General features: G+C 38.3%; 1 protein-coding gene across 9 annotated transcripts in view; it reads right to left on the bottom strand.

Moving 5' to 3' along the window:
- The window catches only part of DMD (dystrophin), a 2,004,766-nt gene that overhangs the window by 615,032 nt on the left and 1,366,068 nt on the right, over positions 1-23,666 (bottom strand). For all 9 annotated transcript variants that reach the window (XM_054005916.1, XM_054005912.1, XM_054005914.1 and 6 more), the window contains one exon: positions 8,092-8,256. In XM_054005916.1, coding sequence (XP_053861891.1) covers positions 8,092-8,256 — 165 coding nt within the window. The remainder of the gene's footprint in view (positions 1-8,091; positions 8,257-23,666) is intronic.

Below are 23,666 nucleotides of genomic sequence, written 5' to 3'. Positions count from 1 at the left end.
ATTTTCCCATCATCTTTTATAATGGGAACTATGTGTATTCTATAATATCACTGTATCTCAGTATAGTATACTATTTCTATAGGATTTTTCTATGCAGCATTTGTTAATTTTAGTTTAGGAATCCACAACACTTTCAACTGGTTAAATATTATCAATATTATCCATTTGGCAGAATTCTTTGCAATGTTCAATTGTTTCAGCAAAGTCAAGAAATTCTGGTGCATTCCTCTCCTCTTCCATGTATCTAGACAAATATTTACAGATAGTAGTCTGTATTTTATTATTAATAATAATAATAATAAATAGAGATATCCCATCTCCTAGAACTGGAAGGGACCCTGAAAGGTCATTGAGTCCAGCCCCCTGCCTTCACTAGCAGGACCAAGTACTGATTTTGCCCCCTCAAGTGGCCCCCTCAAGGATTGAACTCACAACCCTGGGTTTAGCAGGCCAATGCTCAAACCACTGAGCTATCCCTCCCCCCCGAAATGAACAGTGGGTTCCCCTCCCAACCAAAATACAGATCTAACAATGAATTGTGTAAGATTTCACAGTAAGCTGTGAACAGCTAATTGTGTATATGCACATAGCTTCTTTAGTCTTTATTGCATCTAGTGTTCAGCCTGTAGTAATCAAAATATTGTAGTTGGTATTCAGTGACTGTAATCATACCTATTACAACAGGGAACAGAGGAAAATGGGGATTTGGGGAATTTTCACTGAGCATTTGCAGTTATATAAATTATTGTTCTTCCATTTCTAAGGAAAAACCTGCAGGGTAAAGGGTGTCATTTTTATTTACAGATTAGAGGAAGAGAAATCTTTCTACAGGGAAAAGAATTCTATGTAATATGCACACACACATTCAGATCAGAAAACCACTTTAATAATAACTGATCTTTAATCTGTGTTTTTTCATATCATCTATTCCTAATGCTTTAAATTATAGTTCACAAATACACGTTTAAATGCAGATGCATGTAGACAGTTTTAAGATTTTAAAAAGATACCAGCTTCGGCTGTTTGTGGGAAAAAGTTTACTAAAGTCAGTGAAGTTTATCTATTACTATAGATGGATTTTAATCCCTAGTGAAATCCTTATTCATTTATTAAATGGGAAATAAGTTAATTATTAAAACTAAATACTTAACATGTATTTGGAAACCTCTGTTTAAATCAGTGGTGTTAACTTATGGTCCGGGGACCAGTTGTGTTACTAAGCCTGGCTGCCTTCTACAATAACAAAAATTTGTACACAACACAGCATATGTTAGCCATAAAAACTTGATGGCCTCATTTTACTGACCTGTCAAAGGCTATATTAATTATTCCTCAAATGTTAAGGATAAAGTCTTTTCAAATTGATTTAGGTATCCCTACACTGATTTTCAGTACGTGGGATTTATGTCTATGCCAAGTTATATTTATTATGTATCATTTTATTTGTGACGAGAAGTATCTTGACATACATTTATTAAATTAAATAATAATATTTATTTTATGCTCACTACCTTGGTATTTGAGTGATTTATCATGGGAAGAATATTTATCAGAAGAAAATAGATGTTCATTATTCCCCGGGCCAAAGAAGGTGTAATGTCTGGAATCTACCACCATTCCTAGTGCAAGTGGGTGAAGCAGGTGGTTGTGGCAGAGGTGGGGTATTGTGACCTCTGCAACCGGAGTCAGCTAGGTTGCGGCTCCTGTTGCTGTTACAAGTATGCCGGATAGAGGTCTTGAGGTCGGGGATGGAATGACTACTTCTGCTTTCTGCGCCTCGGGGCCAGAATGTAGATTTTAAGGAACCAGAGTCTTTGAAAGAATGAGGGTCTTGTCTGTTTTCTCACTAAAGAGCTTTTGTGTGTCAAAAAAGGAGAAATACTCTTTGGTGGTTTGGATCTCCTTGGGGAACCTGGATGACTGCAGCCACCAATTCCTGTGGTTCACAGTTGCCACAGACCAAGAGGCAATGTTGGCCGCATCCACAACAACCTGGAGGCCCACCTTGGCCAGCAGTCTCCCCTTATCCAACAGCACTTGGAGCTGCTGTTTTTGTCTCATGGTAGCTGGTCTTTGAACTCTGTTACTTTAATTTAATTGTGAAAATCATATTTCGCCAGCAGAGCAAATGTTGTGTGTCCTGGACTTCCTCCAATGGGATCCCCAGATCCATCGCCACCAACTAGAGTGGTTCTTGGTACTGGAAGTGGTCGTCTGGTGGGGAGCGTGAGGCAGGAATGAGCACCTTGTCTGGGGATGAAGAGGCAGCAGTTGGGACTGGCAGAACTTGTTCCACCTCTTCTTCCTCATTCTCATAAACATATGGCGCTGGAGGGTGAGTGGGGAATGGCCTATGAGAAGCCACCAATGGTGCCGCATGGCCCCGGTACAGATCCCAGGATGGCCAGTAGCATCAAAAATAATGGTCTTTGGCCATTGGTGGATTAGTGGGCCCTATGGATAACACCACCACACCAAAGGGATTGTAAACTGAGGGATATGGACTCCGAGGACAGTTCTGGAAATGGCAGCACTGACAGTTCTGAAGGGCCGTGCTGTGGCAATGGGACCTCTCGCCCCAGTGGTGGCAGCAATGGTTCATTCACTGGAGAGGGGAGGAAGCAGGTGAGTGGAAGTGCAGAGAGAAATGGAGACCATGGGTATGGAAGGAGCAGCTCCTCTGTTGACAGCAGTGGTTCCAGGCACCTGTGAGTGTGGGGAGTCATATGCGACAATCCTGAGGGTACAGGTGGTGTCAGCAGACCTGGTGGGGTATGTGGCAGATACACCAATGAGTACCGGGGCAGCCGACAGTACCACTGGTTGCACTTCCATTTTGCCTTATCCTTGATTCTGGTAAACTTAGGCAGCAGTCTGGTCGGCTCTACACATGACTTCTCACCCAATCTGATGCAGCTTAGGGAGGAAACGCTGCATTACTGAGCAGTCATGGATGGGGATCTGCTCTTATGCCTATGTCATACTTCTTCTCATGGCAGGGCTTGTCCAGCAGTCTTGGTACCATCGGATCTGGTGCCTGGGAGGTGCTTACAGGAGCATTGACCATCAATGATGAGTGGTGCACTGTTGGTTCCGGATCTGAATGCGCTCATGGGAATGTGGCCTCTTCCAATAAAAGCTTCCAGTGGTGAAGTTCTCGATCTTCCCACATTTTGGGCGGGAATGATTTACAAATAGCGCAGTTGGTAATGTGGGCCTCACCGAGGTATTACAGACAGCACTAGTGTTCATTGCTCACTGAAAATGAGAACAGGCAAGAGGCACAGTTCTTGAAGACAGGAACCTGGGGCATAGTCCCCAGGAGGCCAGAGTTACCCAAATAGGGTGAAAAACGACACCATATATCTATGAGTAACTACAACTACATAACACAAAAAACTATCTACAACTATATACAAGGGAAACGGACAGGAAATCACTCTCTTAGCAAAGCTAAGAGCACAAAGGAATAGGGGTTCCAACTCTAGCCATGAGGCAGTAAGTCGGAAATGGAGCAGCATTTACCCGCACGGCCTATTATAGACTCAGCTGCAAACATGAGGGGGACACATGGGCAGGTGAACGGACAGTGCTAGGAAACCGTTCCCGCCCCAGTGCATGGTGCACATGCGCACCCTTTTGGAATCCATATAGGGATCACCACTCAAAGAAGAATAATGATATTTCACTCATTAATGTTTATAAACATTAGAGTTTAAAATGAATAATTCCAAGAAATTTTTAATTGTGGATTATCAAAAAATATTACATACTAGAAAATCAGAGCTCACATAATAACATTGCTGTACCCCTTATCTTGTTTACAGGCACAAAAAGGTTAAAAGAAAAAAAAAACACAAAAAGATTAAAAGAAAAAAAACCCACAAAGTACAAACAAAATAGCAACAACAAAATGATGGCATATAGCATGCACAATCACAGATCAGTTTTGGGTTCTGATTCAGTACAGGATTTAAACATATGCCTAATCCTAAACATATATTTCCCATAGACTGCAAGAGAATTACTCACTTGCTTAAAATTAAGCACATGCTTAAGTGCTTTGCTGAATTGGGGACTTAGTGCAGCCCTTAAGCCGTTACTGTTTGTAATGGCCATTTTAAAACGTTAACCTTGCTCAACATTACAGAATCTATAAAATGTTGTTTACATTTGGGTTGGGGCCAGGCAGTTGTGGGTTGTAAAACTATTTACCCTGATTATCTTCCACATACCTAATCACAATGTACGGATATTACCTGTTTTCTACTTTCCATTTTTTTTTTTTTTTAGTTTTGTCCCTATGAAATTGTGTTTAATGATTTATCTTCTTAATTATATTTACTTTATTTCAGTTAATCCTGTGTCCTGCCTTGAGAGCAGGGCACTGAACTAACCTATTCAGGTCCCTTTCAATCCTACACTTCTATAATTGTATGATTTTTTTCTATATTTTAAGAAAATAGTCAATTCCAAAACTTTCATCTTACATATACAAATATTATAATCCCTAAAATACCACATTTGCTTTCAATCCATTAAGATACAAAATCTTTAGTAAAGGGCTAGCTCAGTGCACTGAAGAAAGTGACAAACTAAGCAAAGCATAAATCTGTGTGCTTTAAAGACATTAAAACTCAATCTATTGACATAGACGAGGATTCAGATAAAAACCTATTATGTTTTATATGCCAATAATCATCTTTGTCAATGACCCTGTCCTATATCATCCACAATAAAAAGTAATAAAATTGTTCATGCCAACATTACTTATAAAATGAATTCTTTTATCCACAAACCAATACAATTTTAATAAAAATAAATGGCTGATAAGCCAGACAAACTGAATAAAAAAAAATCAATGAAAATTGAACAGAAGGTTCACTATCCAGCACACAAATAGACCTATATGATCCATTTGCAATCTATTATACTTTATTCTACGTATCCTTAAATCATACATTAAAAGTCTTTTCCATCAGGCATGAAGGAAGAGATTTTCAGATACATCTATTTGGTCTTCCAACAATAGGTGCATAAACCAACTAGTTAATAATATATGTGAATAAAGCAACAAAACACAACAAAGGGAGTGCAGTAATAACCTACTAGTGCACACAACCTCGGGCAAACATCCACCAGTTGCCTTCTAATTCCCACCTGGGTTTACTTCTAGAAGCATGTGTGATTTTAATTTAACATTTAAAGAAATCCCTTTAAACAAAAAAGTTTGATTTTAGGTTGGTGATGATGCTCTAAAACATGTCATTCCAAAGAAAAGTGCTTCATAATAGAAGGAGAAGAGAATTTAGTAGGAAAAATATTTCAGCACCATTTCTTAACTGTCTTCTAGAGATTTATTGTTAATTTTCTAGTTTTGTGAGGTTCCCTGGACAATTCGGAGTCTTAATAATGCAATAAAACTACAATTATGTCATTTACATGGTGAGAGAAATATATACATTTGGTAAGGAGCTTACAATTTATGGGCCCAATACAGCACATGCACACAAGTAACTTTTCTCAGATGAGTAATGCCATCATTTTCAAAGTTGCTCACATGCATGTTTACAGGAACAAACAAACTTTGGCGGGAATGTGATGAAGTAGAGAATGAGGGAGCATCAGATAAGGTGGAGCTTGTGTGCACTGCATCACCGGGCTGCAGAGGGAAGCAGTGGTTTCCCTCTGAAGCACCCATCTGGAGATGCACTAGCAGGGGGACTTCAAAAATAAATTGTTGCTTCCCTTTCTGCTTGCCATTTGTGGCAAAGCTGCTCTTAGCAGAACATGTAGCTGGTTTAAGGCTCTCAATCAGTTTATACATAATGTTATAATCTAAAAGAAGCCCTTCTTATTGAACGGAAGTGTGTGTGTACACAACAAAAGGGAAGAGGCAGCTGTCATGGAGAGAGAGAAGCACTGTATATAAAACAGAAATAGATTAGGTATAAATAACTAGACCGGGAAAGAAGCAGATTGTTCTCTGGCAGAGAAATGGAAAAACAGCGAGGGTACTGGAGAGAGAAAGCTTAGGGACCAGCCTTTGCCACTTTTCATCCCCTCCCTCCATTAAATTTTTACCTCACCCATTCAGCATTATAGGAATATTTTTTGTCTTTTTGTTTCAGAGCTCCATATGGAGAATGACTATGACATCACAAAAGAAGCCCCATACAGCCAATCAGAATGTGGCTTTTCACAAACATTAAGAAAGCAATACTCTATTATAATTCAGAGCAATTTAGCCAATTTCCAATGAAATGCTTCTGGACAGTAATGGAGGCCATGGAAAAGAACATCAGAAAGGACATAATACAAATATAAAGCATAAAATCTGTTAAAATTACAGGAGATAAACACAGATTTTTTTTGCAGAAACATAAATACATTCTTTGCTCACTATATATATAAAGACATTTGCAATTGAACTATTTTATATCTTTCAAAGTCGGAATCAATGTTGTAACTGAACTCATTCTGTCAGTTATAGGACTTGAGATCAGCTGTTTTATATAAATCGATTGTGAGATTGTGTGTTTTGGTATAAAAGAAATAGAATTAAGCCAAATTAATAAACAGCTTCAACTCAACTCAATTATTTGGAAATAATTACAGTTTCACTTCATTCAAGGCAAAAGAATAATTCTACTGTATTCTTAGAACAATTTTTTTGAAATGCTGTTTCACCAAACATTGTGTTTTGATACAAAACACAGCAACATCTAAGAAAATCTTCCACTTGACCATTAATCAAAGAGTGAGACAGATCCTCAGCTAGTATAAACTCTTGAAACTCCATTGATTTCAATTGCTGACTTCAATGGCGTTAAACCAATTTTCACTAGCTGGGGATGTGTCCCAATCTATTTCACATACACATCCAAATGCTCCAGTGGTTCTCAAACTTTTCTACTGGTGACCCCTTTCACACAGCAAGCCCCTGAGTGCAACCCCCTCCCCTTATAAATTAAAAACACGTTTTATATATATATTTAACGCTATTATAAATGCTGGAGGTGAAGCAGGGTTTTGGGGTGACGACTGACAGCTCATGACCCCCACATAATAACCATGCAGTCCCGAAGGGGTCATGATCCCCAGTCCTACATGCAGAAACCATTTAGATGCAGTCCCAACAAACTGTATCATCGTAATAGATTTTTTTAAATCTAATTTCTCTGACATCATTCATTCATCCTATTCAAACATATATTTTGTTTTACACATGATTACACATCAGGTGTCAGATACTATTGCTTGCATTGAGTAGTATTTTATTTCATAAGTAGGCCTAATGACTTCAATGAGGCTTTTTGTAGAGTTAGATACTTTTCACTGTAAGTAAGAGTATCAAAACATGACCCTATATATGCTGAGTTATATCTAACCACAATACAGGACTTGAACTTACAAACCTTATCACCACATAAAATATTTATTCCTGAGTGTTATTTCACTGAAGATATTGGTACAGCACTAGTATTAACCACTGCTTACTCTAGTAATGGTTTGCAGAATCCAATCCATACCATACATGATGTTTTATAACTACTTTAGATTTCTCAGAGCACAAATATTCAAGGTCCTTACTCTGGTATGAAAGAATAGGGTAAAAATATTCTCAAAGATAAAGCTGCCAGAGCTTTACATTTATCCTTTGCAATGATTTGTTCTAAACCTCGCATCTGCTGGTAAAAGAATAAGTAAATAAATAAAATGCATCAATGCATAGAATTTTTAATACGAGAGGTCTAGGGGACTATTCTCAACTTGTTTCATGAGACTTTATTGTTAACGTGAGCTGCACAGCTAATTCGCCTATCAGTGCACTGACAATTAACAATATTTGAGTCATATTTCTTCTTTGGATTCTTAAGTAGAAAGTATTTATTACAATTTTATTTTTTTCATAACTCAGTGGAAAATGATGGCAAACCAAACAGATTGCACAAATTACACTGCCAATGTCACAAGAAATGTTTTGCTTTTTAGGAATAAGAGGGAAGGAGGGACAAAAAATCCACATTTCATTGTAGAGCTGACTTTCTATCAGTGAAAAATACAGAAATTTAAAAAAGAAAACATTACCTTAATATTGAAAGCTCCTAGTTGGCCCACTTGGTTGTAAAGTTCTAATTGATCCTTGATGGGAGATACCCACAATATCAGCTGACTTAACTGTTGTTCAAACTGGGTGAAATTATTTAGCAGATGCTCAATTTCTTTTTCTTTCTCCGGTAGATCTTTGGATACCTTAAAAATACCAGAAATTTGGTTTGAAAGAGAAAAAAATAAGCTACATGTAGCAACATAATAGTGCACTTTTATATTGTTAAGAGAGCATAAATCATATGCACACACAGGGGGTGGCTGAGTTAAAGAAATAAATGCACATTTTAAAGGACTGTACTAAACAGTTGCATATATTTACCACAACACTCCCCCTGGAAAACAAGTGATGTCACATTTCTCATGTTTTCAGTTATTCAGATGTACACCTACTCCTGTGTGCTACATAAAGGAAGGTTGTTTTCTCAGGAGGTGAAACTGTTTCAGTATAAAACCTTTTACTTTGAGTATAATATTTTAATAATGAATATACAAATCTGAAAGGGGCTGGCAGTTCATCTAAGTTCAGATAAACATTCAAATGTCCAGATGCTAATTCAAACTATCTAAACCTCTTAAATCTGGAAATCTCATGAGAACATGTTTTCTTAAAAGATCCTTAGTTCTGCTCATTTCCAGTCAGGTTGGAATATGGAAGTACAGATAAAAAAGTACAAATACAAATAGAAAAATAATAAGGGGAATGTATATGTATTTACTTGTGTCTCTAGTCTGAGTTCTACTTGTTCAGTTTTTAGGCAAAGCCTCAGGCAGGTTCATATTTATCCACAGCGATTCTCAATAGCATCAGAAAGTAAGAGCTACTAGATCAGGGGAGGGCAAACTAAGGCCCCGCACACTCCCGTTGGCCAGGAACGGGGAACTGAAGCCAATGGGAGCTTGGGGGAAGGTACCCGCAAGCGAGGGTAGCGCGCAGAGCCCTCTGCCCTTCCCTCCCCCGGGGGCTGAAGGGACGTGGTGCTGGTCGCTTCTGGGAGCAGCATGAGTCCAGGGCAGACAGTTAGCCCACCTTAACCCTGCTGCGCATCGCTGCCAGCCCGGAGCCACTCCAGGTAAGTGGTGCCAGACCAGAGCCCACACCCCAAACCCCTCCTGCACCCTGCACCGCAACCCTCTGCCTTGAGCTCCCTCCCACATCCTGCCCTGAGCCCCCTGCTGCACCCCGCAACCCTCCAGCACCCCAACTCCCTGCCCTGAGCCCCCTGCTGCACCCCGCAACTCTCCTGCACCCAATCCCCCTGCCCTGAGCCCCCGCCGCACTCCGCATCTTCCTGGCATCCCAACCCCCTGCCCTGAGCTCCCTCGTACACCTGCACCCCTCCTGCGCCCCAACCCCTTGCCCTGAACGCCTTCCTGCACACTGCACACCCCCCCCCACTCCCTCCCGCACTAATCCCCTGCCCCAGCCCTGCATTCATGGCCCTGCATACAATTACCCCACCCAGGTGTGGCCCTCAGGCCAAAACCTTTGCCCACCCCTGTACTAGACGGTATAGCACTAATCCACAACATAGAAGTGCTAGAAATTAAGACAAGAAGAAGATGGAAATAAAAATAGTAAAGAAAAAAATCACAGTTTTCTTCTTTCCAGCATCCTTTAAACCAATGCGGTGCTCACGTTGTATTAAAAAGGGTGGCAATTAATTATTCAACTTGGACAAAAAAAGTGGGTCTGCTCTGCAGATTAAGAAAATCAGTCTTCCCTGTGGCCCATATTTCTAAGAGCAGGCTTTTACTAAAATGGCTCTTTTAAAAGTAGCAAAATGAGGGAAGCATCTGATAAACACAATATTCCTTTTGGAGTTACACTGTATTAGTGGAAGCACTACTATGCTATTGGCTGACTACAAAAATGTTACCGATGCATACTACCTACTAATCTTTCATCTCCGTTATTTACATAACACAATAAATCTAAAACCATTAGAGACCAGAATGCAATGAAGGTTTCTATGAAAAACACAGCTGAGATAAAGGGAGGAAAATATGAATCTCGTGACAAATAACTTTCACTTTGTTTTTCCAAATAATAGTCCATTTGAAAATATAAATTAGACTAAATCAAAGGAATAACACTGTTATATATAGTTTATTTTAGAACATCAACAGGTTTTTGTCATTCATATATTTCCCCAATATGTTAAATGATTGTCACTGTTACTGTTTTTCCTTAATACTCTAACACAGTGCTTCACAACCTGTGGCACAATCAGCACACAGCTGTGGCCCAGGTAGATATACAGGTATATATATAGTGTGGGTGTGGCCCAAATAACACAGAACGCTGCATATACGGCCCACAATGGTAAACAGGCGGAGAACCACTGCTCCAATATCTAATAAAATCTGACCAATAAGTCAAATCCCTTTTTGTTTTCTCTTAATCTTGTTAAGTATAATAAAATCACTTCCACTCATAGTACAGCATATATCCCCTGAGGTGAAGGAAAACAATTAAAAATGCATCCATTTCCCTTACGTGTTAATTCAATATCTATGCAGACGCTGGATTAATTTCACAGAAGATTAGCTTCATCTTTTTTACAACATTTGAATGTTAATCTGCAATGTTTAGAAACTTTAATATTAACATAAACAAGTTCAACAGAGATATTATTCTTGAAAGTAAACAAGTGATCAGAGACAGAGGTCCACTATATAAATCTGAGTCTACTCCTGAAAGGTTTAAACATAAACTAATTTCAAATCAACATTTATCAGGGGTGTTAAGGCAAGTGTGTTAAGAAGAAGAAAGGAAACATTAACATGATGGTTTTCTTTTTCCAAAAAGAAGAGCATAGTTAGCTATATTCTTAGATATATTCAGCTTCTAACATCAAAATGTACAAATAATGCGTAAACTAAAACAATTAGGTTTTACGATCCGCATTCTAAGTTATTGACACTGAAAATACAATTTACACAAAAAAGAGGACTTAATAAAAATGGGCTTTCAACCTTTCCAGACTACTGTAGTCCTTTCAAGGGTCTGATTTGTCTTGTGTACCCCCAAATTTCACCTCACTTAAAAGCTTACAAAATCAGACATAAAAATACAAAAGTGTCACAGCACACTATTAATGAAAAATTGCTTACTTTCTCATTTTTACCATGTAATTATAAAATAAACCAATTGGAATATAAATATTGTACTTACATTTAAGTGTATAATATACAGAGCAGTATAAACAAGTCATTGTCTATGAAATTTTAGTTTGTACCAACTTCGCTAGTGCTTTTTATGTAGCCTGTAGTATAGGCAAATATCTAGATAAGTTGATTTATCCCCTGGAAGACCTCTGAGTATAGGTTTGCCAACTTTCTATGTGCAGAAAACCAAACCTCTTCACCCTGCCTCCTGCCCCGTTCCTTCTCCAAAGCCCTGCCACTCCTCACTCCATCCCCCCTCCCTCCGTATAGCTGCACCTCAGATATAGTTCCAAAAGTTCACGGTCTTCCATCTAAACAGAATAATCCCTGGTGTTTTTGTTTTTTTCCTGCAGCCCCTGCAATCTATTGATTAGCATTTTGCTCAGACTATAAATGGGTATCCACTAGTAACAATACAGTACTCAATTTGCTCATGGACAGAGAGGGAGCATCTCTCTCCCCTCTTCTCTCCTCTCCCACCGCATAACAGGACTATATAAATAACCTTTTGATGACCTACTTTAACTCGCAGACCTAGTGAACATATTTTTTAGTACTTATATACATAACTCTTCACATATGTTCCATATATACATCTCAAAATGATCATGACCACCATCATGACTCAGCTTTTCATTAAAGATGACATTCTTTGGTGGACTAATATGTAGATACCAGACCCAGGGGGTTCCTGTAACCTTTATGTACCCCTGTGACCTCTGCCAGCTGACATCAGGAAGTCATGGGGGTCATACGCTGTTTACAAAAGAGTTGAATCCTGAGCTAAATACAGAAGCACTGGCATGGGATTATCTTTGTATGAAGAAAAACTAAATTTGTTAAATGGTTAATATTGTGAAAAAAATGAGATTTTGTACGTAAGGTTCCATGTTAACTAATTTATTATGCAAACAAAAAAGTCATATCTATAAATATGAGTTAACTTCTTAGATGAGGTCTTGAAAAACATCCAAGATTATTCTATAGATTCCTAACCCTAGGGCATGAGACCTATTACTCGACATAAAGAAACAAAGATGAGGACTCCAGTAATAGTTATCTTAAAAGTACCTGAGATTAGCAGGTTTTGACAGTATGTCAATAAATGTAACCCCTGTAAGATCCAAGGAGGGTGTTTTATGCTACCATATGAGAAACCCAAATTCTCTCTCTGTTGGGAGAAGTCTCAGGCAAGACTATTATGAAGTGAAAGCAATAGAAAAGGTTTGGGACCTGTTCAATACATTGGTGTCTACTAGCTATGGTAAAAACAATCAAGAAAATGTCTGGTCAGCTAGAGGAAATTAGAAGCACTTCTACCAGCCAAGGGAGCAATGGAAGAAAACAAGCAAACTAGTTTTGATAGGGTTTGATTAATTTATTAAGGGAATTATATGATGAGGTTGTCTGAGATAGCAGGGGACTGGATTCAATGACATAGGAGGTGCCTTCTAATCCTATTCCAATATCAGTAGGCTGCTAAAAACCAACTGTATTGCTCCCAATGAATATGTATTAATATCCCGGAACACTGGCTTGATTGGCAGCAAATCAACAGAACATAGAAAGATGCACCTTTGTCTGCCTCCAAAGAAAAGTGGATCTGGCAGAAAGGTGGATTAAAGAAAGAGACTCTGACTTTAACATCAAAGAACCTTTGCAGTTTTGGCTGCATGTCTAAATATTAATTGTAAAACTTTAGATACTGAAATTTAGTACTTTAGTTGAAGAGTTAAGTTAGACTGATTGGCATCTTAAGTAATAGAATAATTAAAAAGATTTAAGCTCTAAACTGGCAAACATTAGATGATGCTAATTTTATATAAACTGACCCAGGTTTTCACAAGATGTTCATTATTGTTGTAATCTTAAAATGCATATCATTTTGAAGTAATTTAATTTTGCATCGCTGAATATTCATATTTTTTACTGACTGCATTAAGATACATTTAAAAAAAATACCAGAAAAGTAATTAACATCTTTGGGAATATCAGAATGTTCTGAGAAGTTTGAATAAAATAACCTCAGCTCAAAAGTTTGAATCTTTATACAAATATTTTCATATCATCCCCCTTACAGAACTAAGAAGTAATCCCAAGGACTGTTTCCAACCTTAGGTGTTAGATGACCTTTTATCCCTCAGAAAGAACTTAACTATCACTACAAGAGGTCCTTCCCCTTCCTTTTTCATTTAATGTAAAACCACTCACGCTATTGTGCTTTGAAACTTTTCCTATGATTTTTTTTTTTGGCTGATTGTTCAGCTCAAAGATATTCCTCTGTACATTGCATACTGAGATGGAAGCAATGTGGAATGCAAAATCAGTGCTGTAGTCCAAGGCAGAAAAGGCAGTGACAAAGTGGAGCAGAAATCACTGCAGTTGCAATCTAGGCAGTTAGGCTGGAGTGATACCGGAAGGCAAAAACAAGTGAAAACGTGTAGCAGGCCCATAAGAAAACAGTTTAACCTAGGATTAAAAACACTAACTGTAACTGTATGGTTATTGCATGGTGTTATTAAAGCATAGAGTACAGTTATGTGCACTAATTATGTATTTCCATACCTTAACATGTTTGGCTTTCTTTTAAGTTTAACCTTAATTCAAAATTTCCTGGGTCTGTAGTGCTCATTTTGCCCTCAAAGTACTGATGCACTTACTGATCTTTTAGTATAATTCAAATGTTGGTAATGAAAAGAGTAGAATGATTCACCTGGCTCCAAAAACCCTCTCCCGCTAGGTTGTCTTCCCCCCCCCCATGTTAAAAAAAATATTAGTAACCACATATTATATCTTACTTCATATATGGTTATGTTATTAATATTACTGTAAAAGTTGTCACAAATTCATTATAAAGGTGAATGAGAGGGGACAAAATAGTTCTAATTAAATGTAGATTCTTAAAAAGTACATTAGATACATCAACTGACATGATTTTTTACTTCACATTCTTTTATCTTAATTATGAACAGAGAGAAAACAGGTTCTAACTAAAACTATCATTTGACATAATAGCATAGTGTGAAATAGTCCACTGTCTCACAGAGAGGTTTGGCCATGGAAGGTGTCAGATTTAATTTTAAAAAAGACTAAAAATCTATCTTATGAAGAAAAGACTGTTTTGGATTACTTACAGTACAGTAGCTGCATCTTGCAACAAAATACTAAGAATTCTAGGCGCAGAAGTCATACCAACATTTCTTTGTTGTTGTTGCTGGATTTTTGTTTGTTTGTTTTTAAGTATCCTAAATTTTCACATAACCATGCAGGGTTCACGAAACATTAAGAATCTTAATGGGATAAGAGAGAGAGAGAAAATGTGTGTCTAGTAAAAGATTTATTGACCTATCTGACAATTAAGCAGTCAATGCATGTGGCTTCCCAGAAGAAGATGCATAGATGCAATATCTAATAATGATCAGATGCAAAGGTGAATGCAAAACAGAGAGAGGCCACAACTTTATTAATTTAATAATGGGGTGGGGCATTATCTGCCCCTTCCCTCTGACATTGCAGATATTGAACGAGGTCCAGTTTGAAGTTACAGAGAGCACACCATATAACCAATGAGTTGAGACAGATCCTTGTAGGTCTAACCCCTAGGACTCAGCTCAGTTCTGAGTGTGCTCATTCTCTCCACCTCCCACAATGGGGGCAGAAGGTAGCAAGGCGGACCGCGGTCTGACAATTTTAGGTCTCCCCTTCTCCTTACAGGCACCCTATCCATATCATGGTTTCTTTTACCTCTGGGAGCTGATTCTTTAGCTTTTGCCTGCAGTAGACACTGGCCAAAAGTTGTGACAGACATTACTGTAACTTCCTAACAGTGAAATTCCTGAATTCTTTTAACCTAAGCACTGCAATGCTCTGAGGAAGCTGAAAAACTCTCTAGACTCCTACAAGTTTTGGGTCAATGGTAAAAAATTAGGGACAATAGGGAGGAAGGGCAGGGCAGTAATCATGATGAGATGTCCCCCAGATGACTGGGAGGGCTTTACACTGAGTGGGGACATAAGAGAAACTCAAATCCCCTTGCTCCCACCTGGCTGGCCAATGAGAGACAGAGAAGCCCCTTGCTCTCCCGTAGGCATACACTGATGTCCATTTTGAGGCAGGAGAAGGGGCTCAGCTCCAATATGTCTGGAGACAGGGTCTCCCTGTGACAGACCCTACATACTGCTATAATAATTGTTGTACAATCTATACCTTGTGCGGTATCATTTGAAAACTCATAATTTGATAGTCAATATTGTCCTGATAAAATACATGTGGCAACACAAAATGTGAAGTTATAAAATTTCTCTGTATGATGCTGTTAATACTTGTTCCAGACTACAGTCCTTACCTAAGTAGAAGTTCGCAAACAGGTAAAGGAATGTGTGCTCTGCTTAATTTGCATTGAAGCAGTAAACAGAGTCGTCAAGCAGGAAGGAGAGACAAAGGAAGTTCAAATAGGTGAAAAAAACAGCACGGAATATTCTTTCACATAGACTCTTTGTCTCCTGAATCTTAGCTGGAAATGTTTTTTTTTCATGAGGGGGATTGAAACTATGAAAAGAAGGGACAAATACCCCAAGTGACCCCCTCTCTCTTCCTCTGTCCATCACATTCACGGCACCTGAAGCAACAAAGGAAGCTTTGCTGGATTCTGAGAGAAGTTTGTTCAGTAAGACTGCTGAAAGCATATGTTGGGAAAATGTGCTTGAATCTGATATAGTTTGTTAAGTTAGACACCACTAGGAGCGTTCTAGGGTCACCTGCTATATAACCAAGGCTGGTAAGAGCCAAGGTCTGGCTGGCTGGCCGGCTGCAGCACACAGAGACATAGCTGGGAGTGACTTGCATGCTGGCAGCTGTTTGTGAGCAGTCCAGACTGGAAGCTACAGCAGCAAAGCATTGTAAAGGGCAGGCCAGGTTAGAGGGCAGGTGTGACATAGCTACCCATTGGCCTGGATTGTACCCTGGTATGTCATAATGGTACCAACACTGTCAGCTACCTCCAGAGCGTACTGAGATTCCAACTATACTGAACCTCCTTTCTCTGAAAACATTGGGGTCATCCCTCAGCTTCTCACAAGTGCACTTGGCAACTACTAAAACCTCCCCTTCCCCCAGTGGCAGCTATATAGTCTTTGCCTATCTGGTTAGAAGGCATGGGTGACACAGCTACTCATTAGTATGGATTGTACCCTGGTATGTTAAACTCCCCTCTCCTTTTGAGAAGTTGGGTGTCCGCCTGCTGGCCCAAGAAAATTACCCCCACCTTACTAAAACAGGGCACTGTGCCATATGATGATACACTTTATCACATCTTCCACAGTGATATGGTGTGATATGTCGTCAGTATAGCACAGCATGATTTAATATAATCCCACCCTCTTTTACCGTGCAAGCAGAATTAGTACAGAGCAGTTCACTAGTTATGTTCATATCTGTCTCCCTTGTTGACAGTTGGGAATACCTTCCCAACCAATATGTATCAAACAAACAACCTGAAGATTAAATTATGGTCTGATTGACATTAATGACAAAGTTCCAAATAACACAGCTGGGAGCAGGATTGATCCCCTGAATCAGAAACAAGTGTTCAATTTGAACTTTGCTTCATTTCTAACTATGTGGACATAGTAAACTATCCCTCTGGAGTATCGTTTTCTGAGGATGAATAGTCAGGCATTGTTACTTTACATCTGTGAATTAGAGAAATACCGTAGAAATAGTTTTAGCAGAGTGACAAGGCACTACATTACTAATCAGTGATATGCTAAACTTCCCCTCAATTAAAAAAAAAAGCAAACAACCAACAAATGAACAAAATAACTTTTTCTGGCTCTGGTGAGACACAAACATTTGTTTTTGTCAAAGGGAGTTGTGTACATTTGACCAAGGACAGCATTTGGACATCAGATACAGGGGGTTCAATTAAAAATAATAAATAATACACAGAATACTTTATAATAAAATACATACACTGATGTCATTACTGCCAGCTTTGGAAATCAGCTGACACAGGCATTTAGTATTTTGTCAATTAAAAAGTACTAGACATATTTATATTCCCGCTGTGTAGATTTATACAAGTCAAGCAAAACCAGAACTTTTTAAAATTTTGTTCAATTTTTATATTGCTTCAGGCTAATTCCTCTGGTGCCCTCTGGCAGCTTTCTACTGAACTAGTTTAAATAGCTCCAGGAGAATTCCTCTTGCATATGCCCCCTAATTCCTAGTGTCATGTACTTCTTGCACACAGTTGGTTGCAGGGCTTCTACTAGCAAGTCAGACTCTTGAACTAGATATGTTCTAGCTATTGAGTTTCTTTTATAGAGAAACTAGAGATGTGTCTTCCATGAGATCCTTTAATGAACATCCAGGAATACTGTGGCCAGAAAAAAAAAAAAGCAGTAAATGCTCAGAATATCCATAAATCCCAGTAATCCTCAATTGCTGGACAACCTCTGGGAGCTATGGTTAGTGGGTGCCTGCCAGACTTTTGTTTCCCTTCTCCCACTGAAGACTAAAGCAGTGTATAGCTTGGCTACTCCACAGAATCTGGATCTTCAGATTGAAATAAAAAATAAATGAAAAACAAACCACTTTTCTTTTAAAATGGTTACATTTCAAAACATATTTCTGCATATGAAGATGTATAGTTTGCACTACTAATTATAAAAAAAAAACGTATTGTTTTCACGTAATGTATATGGATAATTCTGTTACTTATCTGCTCTACATAAAAAAGGGTCTCCCTTTTAAGGAAACAGTTATTATACAGAGATTTTTACAAGCAAGATGCCCCTTTCTCTAGCTAGCTATCTGAATAGCTCTTTGTAGGCTAACCATTATGTCTCAGTATCAGAGCGGAACATATAATTGGATCCTAAATGCTGCAATTCTGACAAACTTGATGGAGTACAAGTTTGAATAAAAAGAATGTAATATTCTTGATAGGTCTGCTTATTCCAAAACAACTGCTGAGCTTCAGCAAGCATATGAAGTTTATTGAGACATTATAGATAAAACAACATAGTGCAGCATGCTAGTTTTATTTTACTGTTTAAACACTGAGGTACAGATGGGAGTTTGAATGTTTTGAGACAGTTAATCTTCTGAGGTATTTGGCTGTGTGATAGGTAGTATCTAATTCCCAAAGGTGCATACACATCATATGAAATAAATATAATAATATACTATGTCTGTCACACTAAAAGACAAGCATAGGAAATATTTTCTTGTTCCAGTAATGCTCGTTACAGGGGATGGATTTAACTATAAACTAATCTAATATACAATATCTTTAAAACAACAGTAGTGCATTGTATGGGTGCTGACAGTCAATGCTTGTCAACAGAAATACCATAGATATTTCCTATTCTAAATAGGGGGAAACAAATGGTATCTTGCATCCTGATCCTGCAAACTATCCTGTGAGGGTGGGCCCCGATGTGCAGGTGCAGAAATCTGCCTATATAAAGCACTTTGCAGGACCAGGGCCTTGGATACCATTTTATGGGAGACGAATGCCAGCTTTTTAACATTCACCATAATTTATGCACAGAAAAAGAGAAAATGTAACTCACTGGCCAAATTACTTTCCTTAGACAAGCGGGAACTAGGAGCAGCTTCCCTTTTGTTCCCCTTCCTCCCACTTCAGCTAAGTGATGCTATCAGGGAGAAAGATGGAAAGGAGTGAGACAGGAAGAGACATCTGCATCAGCTGCACTGCAGCCAACCTATGGCAGGGTTAGAATCAAAGCAGGCTTCTGTTGAGCCCAGAACTTGTGAAACATAGAAACTATCACAGGAACAGGAGTTACCATTTTCTGCCCCTAGCCCAAAATGGAGAAATTGTTCCTCACTCACGCGTCTACTTTCAGAAAAGTTTATTCCTATTAAAATGTGCTTTCCAGGCCACGTTGACTATCCCAGCAGGTCCTGGCATTTTATTTTAAGATACCAGGTAGGATTTTTCTCTATAAATTAACCACTGTGTTTCTTTCTCCTGTATGAGTGTCGAACAGCCTATCTTGTGGTATACACTATGGATGGGAAAAGAGGTATTTACCATGAGAGTACATTTTTCCTTTCTGAATTAGATATACCAGAAGGTATTAACACACATCTTTATTTTACTATAAATATCAATCTTACTTTTAGGACTACTCACCTTGGCAAGCAATCCATAAAAGAAGGTTGTTTAGCTAAGGAAAATGGTCAAAGTTTAAGCCACCTGTAAGGTTTGGGGGCTTAGTGCCCTTTCCACTTCCCTCATGGAGGTTGCAGGTAGGGAGTCATGTCTTTCCATGGACTGGAAACAAACCTATTATTGGAGACTGATACCACTTTGTTCATGGGAGGGATTTATACTTTCCACATGGCCACCCATGCACTAATATGACTTGAGTGCCTTAGTCAGATGAACCAGGGCAGGGCATGAAAAGGAGGTGTACCCACTAATGGTACAGGTAGGACACATGAAAAGATACTGCTCCCTATTAGTCGTGGACTAATTACCTGCTGGGAGGCAACAGCACACACAATTCATGTTAATGAAAAAAAGCTGAAGTTAATTTTGTCAGTTTTAACTACATGTTGTGTGCATATCCTGTGATACTTCTAGTGCCTGACCCTGCACCACTGAAATCAATGAGAGTTTTACCGTTGGCCTCAGGGGGATGAGATCAAACAGTTAGCATTCATTAAGTCAGGGAAGAATAGACACATATAACTAGTCAAGTGAATTCACATAGTTTAAGGCCATAAGGGATCATTAGATTACCTAGTAGGACCACCTGTATATCACAGGCCATTAAAGTTCCCCTATATTGAACCCTATGAAACATGTTGACTAAATTATACATTTGTGTTCAAATAAAGCATTTCTTCCAGAAAGGCAACCAGTCTTGACTGAGAATCCAGTACTTCCTTTTGTTAGGTTTCAGAGTGGTAGCCGTGTTAGTCTGTAGCAGCAAAAAGAACGAGGAGTACCACAAGTACTCCTCGTTCTTTTTCCTTTTGTTAGTTTGTTCCAGTAGTTAATCACCTTCACCGTTAAAAATGTGTGCCTTATTTCTCATTTGAATTAGACTGGCTTCAGCTTCCGTCCCTTTCTCTGCTAGCTTAAAGAGCCTTTTAGTATGTGGTATTTTCTCACCATGAAGGTACTTATTATACCCTGTAATCAAGTCACCTCTCAGTCTTTTTTTTGATAAACTAAACAGATTGAGCTCTTGAAATCTCTCACTGTAAGGAATTTTCTCCAGCTCTCACATCATTTTTTGCAGCTCTTTTGTGCACTGTCCAATTTTTCAAGATTCTTTTAAAAATGCAGACACTAGAACTATATTCAGTATTTCAGTACTGTCTCACTGATGCTATATACAAATGTAAAATCATCTCCGTATTCCTACTCACTATTCCACTGTTTATACACCCAAGGATTGCATTAGCACTTTTTACCACAGCATCACTGGGAACTGATGTTCAGTTGCTTGTCTACTATGACCATTAAACCCTTAGGTACTGTGCAAGCTAATCACTAAGTTCTACACCTTCATACTTGGCCTACAACTCTCTTGTTTCTTTTCAGAAATTGTCAAATAACACGGTATTTTAAAAGAATGCTCTTTGTAAACCTCATGTGTATATGGATATTAGAAGATGAAACATAATAATAATGTATTAATAATAATATACTGTATTGAGACAGTCCCAAACAAACCTATTTTATTTTGACAACTGAACAGTTCAGAACTGTTGTTGCTGCTTCCCCCCATCCCAATATTTTCTGTACTTGCTTGCATTTCTCTCTCTCTCTCTCTCTATCTTTGTGATTTATCACTATGCACATTATTATATGTTAGCTTATGTTTTGCGATTCTGGGCAATCACACTGTATATGATCATCTCCATAACAGGTAGCTGAAGAAATAGCTAATATTATAACATGCTATTGTGACGGTGTACCCCATAAGGCTTCATGGGAATATGCTTATGAATGTATATTGATATAACTGGAATATGTTTTATGCTACATATGCCATGTAACATATCTATGTAAAGGTTATGATCTACTGAATACATTCCTCCTATCTGTATTCATGTATCATTTTTGTACTTGAAGTTATGAATATTAGCTGTGTACTAGCTTGATTTTTATGTAGCCTTTGTAAAGCATTTGGTCAGCTTCTTGAGAAAGGAATGTGTAAATTAAGTGCCCAGTCAAGAAGCACTTAAAGGACAATGGATCTTGAGAGGCTCCAATACACATAAGAAGTCTACATGAGGATGTTCAAGGTGGCAGGTAAGCAATGGCTGCTGCCTGTAAAAACTGAGTCATGCATGTACATGTGACTTGCCCATGTGACTCCAAAACTCCATCTTGGAGCTGGACTTTGCATAGGAGAGAGGAGGGGGTCTCCACCCACAAGAGAAAGTATATTTAAGCCTGTGGGAGACCCCTCCATTTTGTCTTAAGCTGGCTAAAGAGAGAGCCTCTCCACCCCTAAGGATACCTGAAAGAAACTGGAACAAAGGACAGTAACTACAGGGGGTGTGAGTGATTGCTGGACCCAGACTAGAAGAAAACTAGTCTGTAAAAGGAAGCTTACTGAGTGAGGTTTTTATCTGTATTCAGTTTTCTTAGACATAGACTTGCATGTTCTATTTTATTTTGCTTGGTAATTCACTTTGTTCTGTCTGCTATTACTTGGAACCACTTAAATCCTACTTTCTGTATTCAATAAAATCATTTTTTACTTATTAATTAACCCAGAGTATGTATTAATACCTGGGGGGGGGCAGCTGTGCATATCTCTCTAGCAGTGTTATAGAGGGCGAACAGTGTATGAGTTTACTCTGTATAAGCTTTATACAGGGTAAAACAGATTTATTTGGGGTTTAGACCCCATTGGGAGTTGGGCATCTGAGTAGTTTCAGGCAGGAACACTTTGGCTTTCAGTTAAGTCTACAGCTTTGGGGCACGTGATTCAGACCTTGGGTCTCTGTTGGAGCAGTCTGGTGTGTCTGGCTCAACAAGACAGGGTGCTGGAGTCCTAAACTGGCAGGGCAGGAAAGCAAGGGCAGAAGTAGTCTTGGCACATCAGTTGGCAGTTCCCAAAGGGGTTTCTGTGATCCAACCTGTCACAGCTATTACGTGCAAACTTCAATCCTCTCTTCAACCCACTCAACTATGGAGCCACAATTGGCACATCCGTAATAGTACTAAGATAATTACATAAAAGAGAAGTTCACCTCTTACCATACTGTTCAAGAAGTCAGGTTATCTATGTAGACTCACCTTCCCCTGGAGCACATATAAAAGGATAATTCAGAATAGAGGGATGGGGAGTTTAATTTTTATGCATAATTTCTTCATGAAAAACAGTCAATATGAGAAAGAGTTTCTTATAAGTTCAGTTAAGGTTGCCATTTAGTTAATTAACTTAACCATTTTCATTAACAAACTCAATATTGACTTCAAAACGAAGTCTACTTACTTTTCATTTAAACAATGAATATTTATGAAGCACATTGTCAATAACAAATTTCGAAGTAAGACAACATTACTGGAGGACAAGGAAAAGCAGACTACTAAAATATGTATAAAAGGTCATCACTTGTAGTGTATTTAGTGTTTCAAATTCTCATAGAAGCCTCTTAAAATCTGACTCTGGCACATAATTCTTTTTTTAACTGTGCATTTGTAATATTTCCAATTTTCATTTTTATTAAAAATGATTTTTTCCATTGCTGCAAAAGACTAAAACAATCCACAAACCCAGTGCACCAAACATATTTTTCTGCTTCAACTAGCAGCCTAGCTTTCTGAAAACAAAACAAAGCAATTGATTTGTTTACTGTGTGGTATTACAACTATGGATGCCACAATCATCAGAATATCGGTGACCTTTCTATATTTAAATATTTAAAACCAATTTTTTTTCATCGAGCTATTATGTGGGCATTTTTGGGTGTTGGATATTTTAGATCCATCCAAAATGTTTTGGTTAGATCCCATAGAAGAATTCAAGCGGGTTATTCTAATTGCAAACTAAGAGCTAAAATTTGTAAATATACAGATCCAGTTTTGCATGAGTAGTCCCATTGATCTCAATGATCTCAATGGGACTACTCAAATATGTAAAATTACTCACATACATGTTTGTTTGAAGGATCTGAACCTAAAACATCAAATATGGATATGCAGTCCCTCATTTTTTTTGCCAAAGTTGTCTCTAGTTTTATACTCCATATCAGAGATCTTATTGAGAAGGACTAGATACATAAACACTATTTTGCCAACAAATACTTTTCCCCCTGCAATTACATGACACAAATGAATAGTTTAACAAACAGATACATTTTAACTGCTAGCTTCTTTTCCA

This window comes from Malaclemys terrapin, chromosome 1 (assembly GCF_027887155.1).
Source record: "Malaclemys terrapin pileata isolate rMalTer1 chromosome 1, rMalTer1.hap1, whole genome shotgun sequence".
NCBI classification, from domain to species: Eukaryota; Metazoa; Chordata; order Testudines; family Emydidae; genus Malaclemys; species Malaclemys terrapin.
Note: the sequence above shows the minus strand (reverse complement) of the source record. Positions and strands in the feature narration are given on the sequence as shown.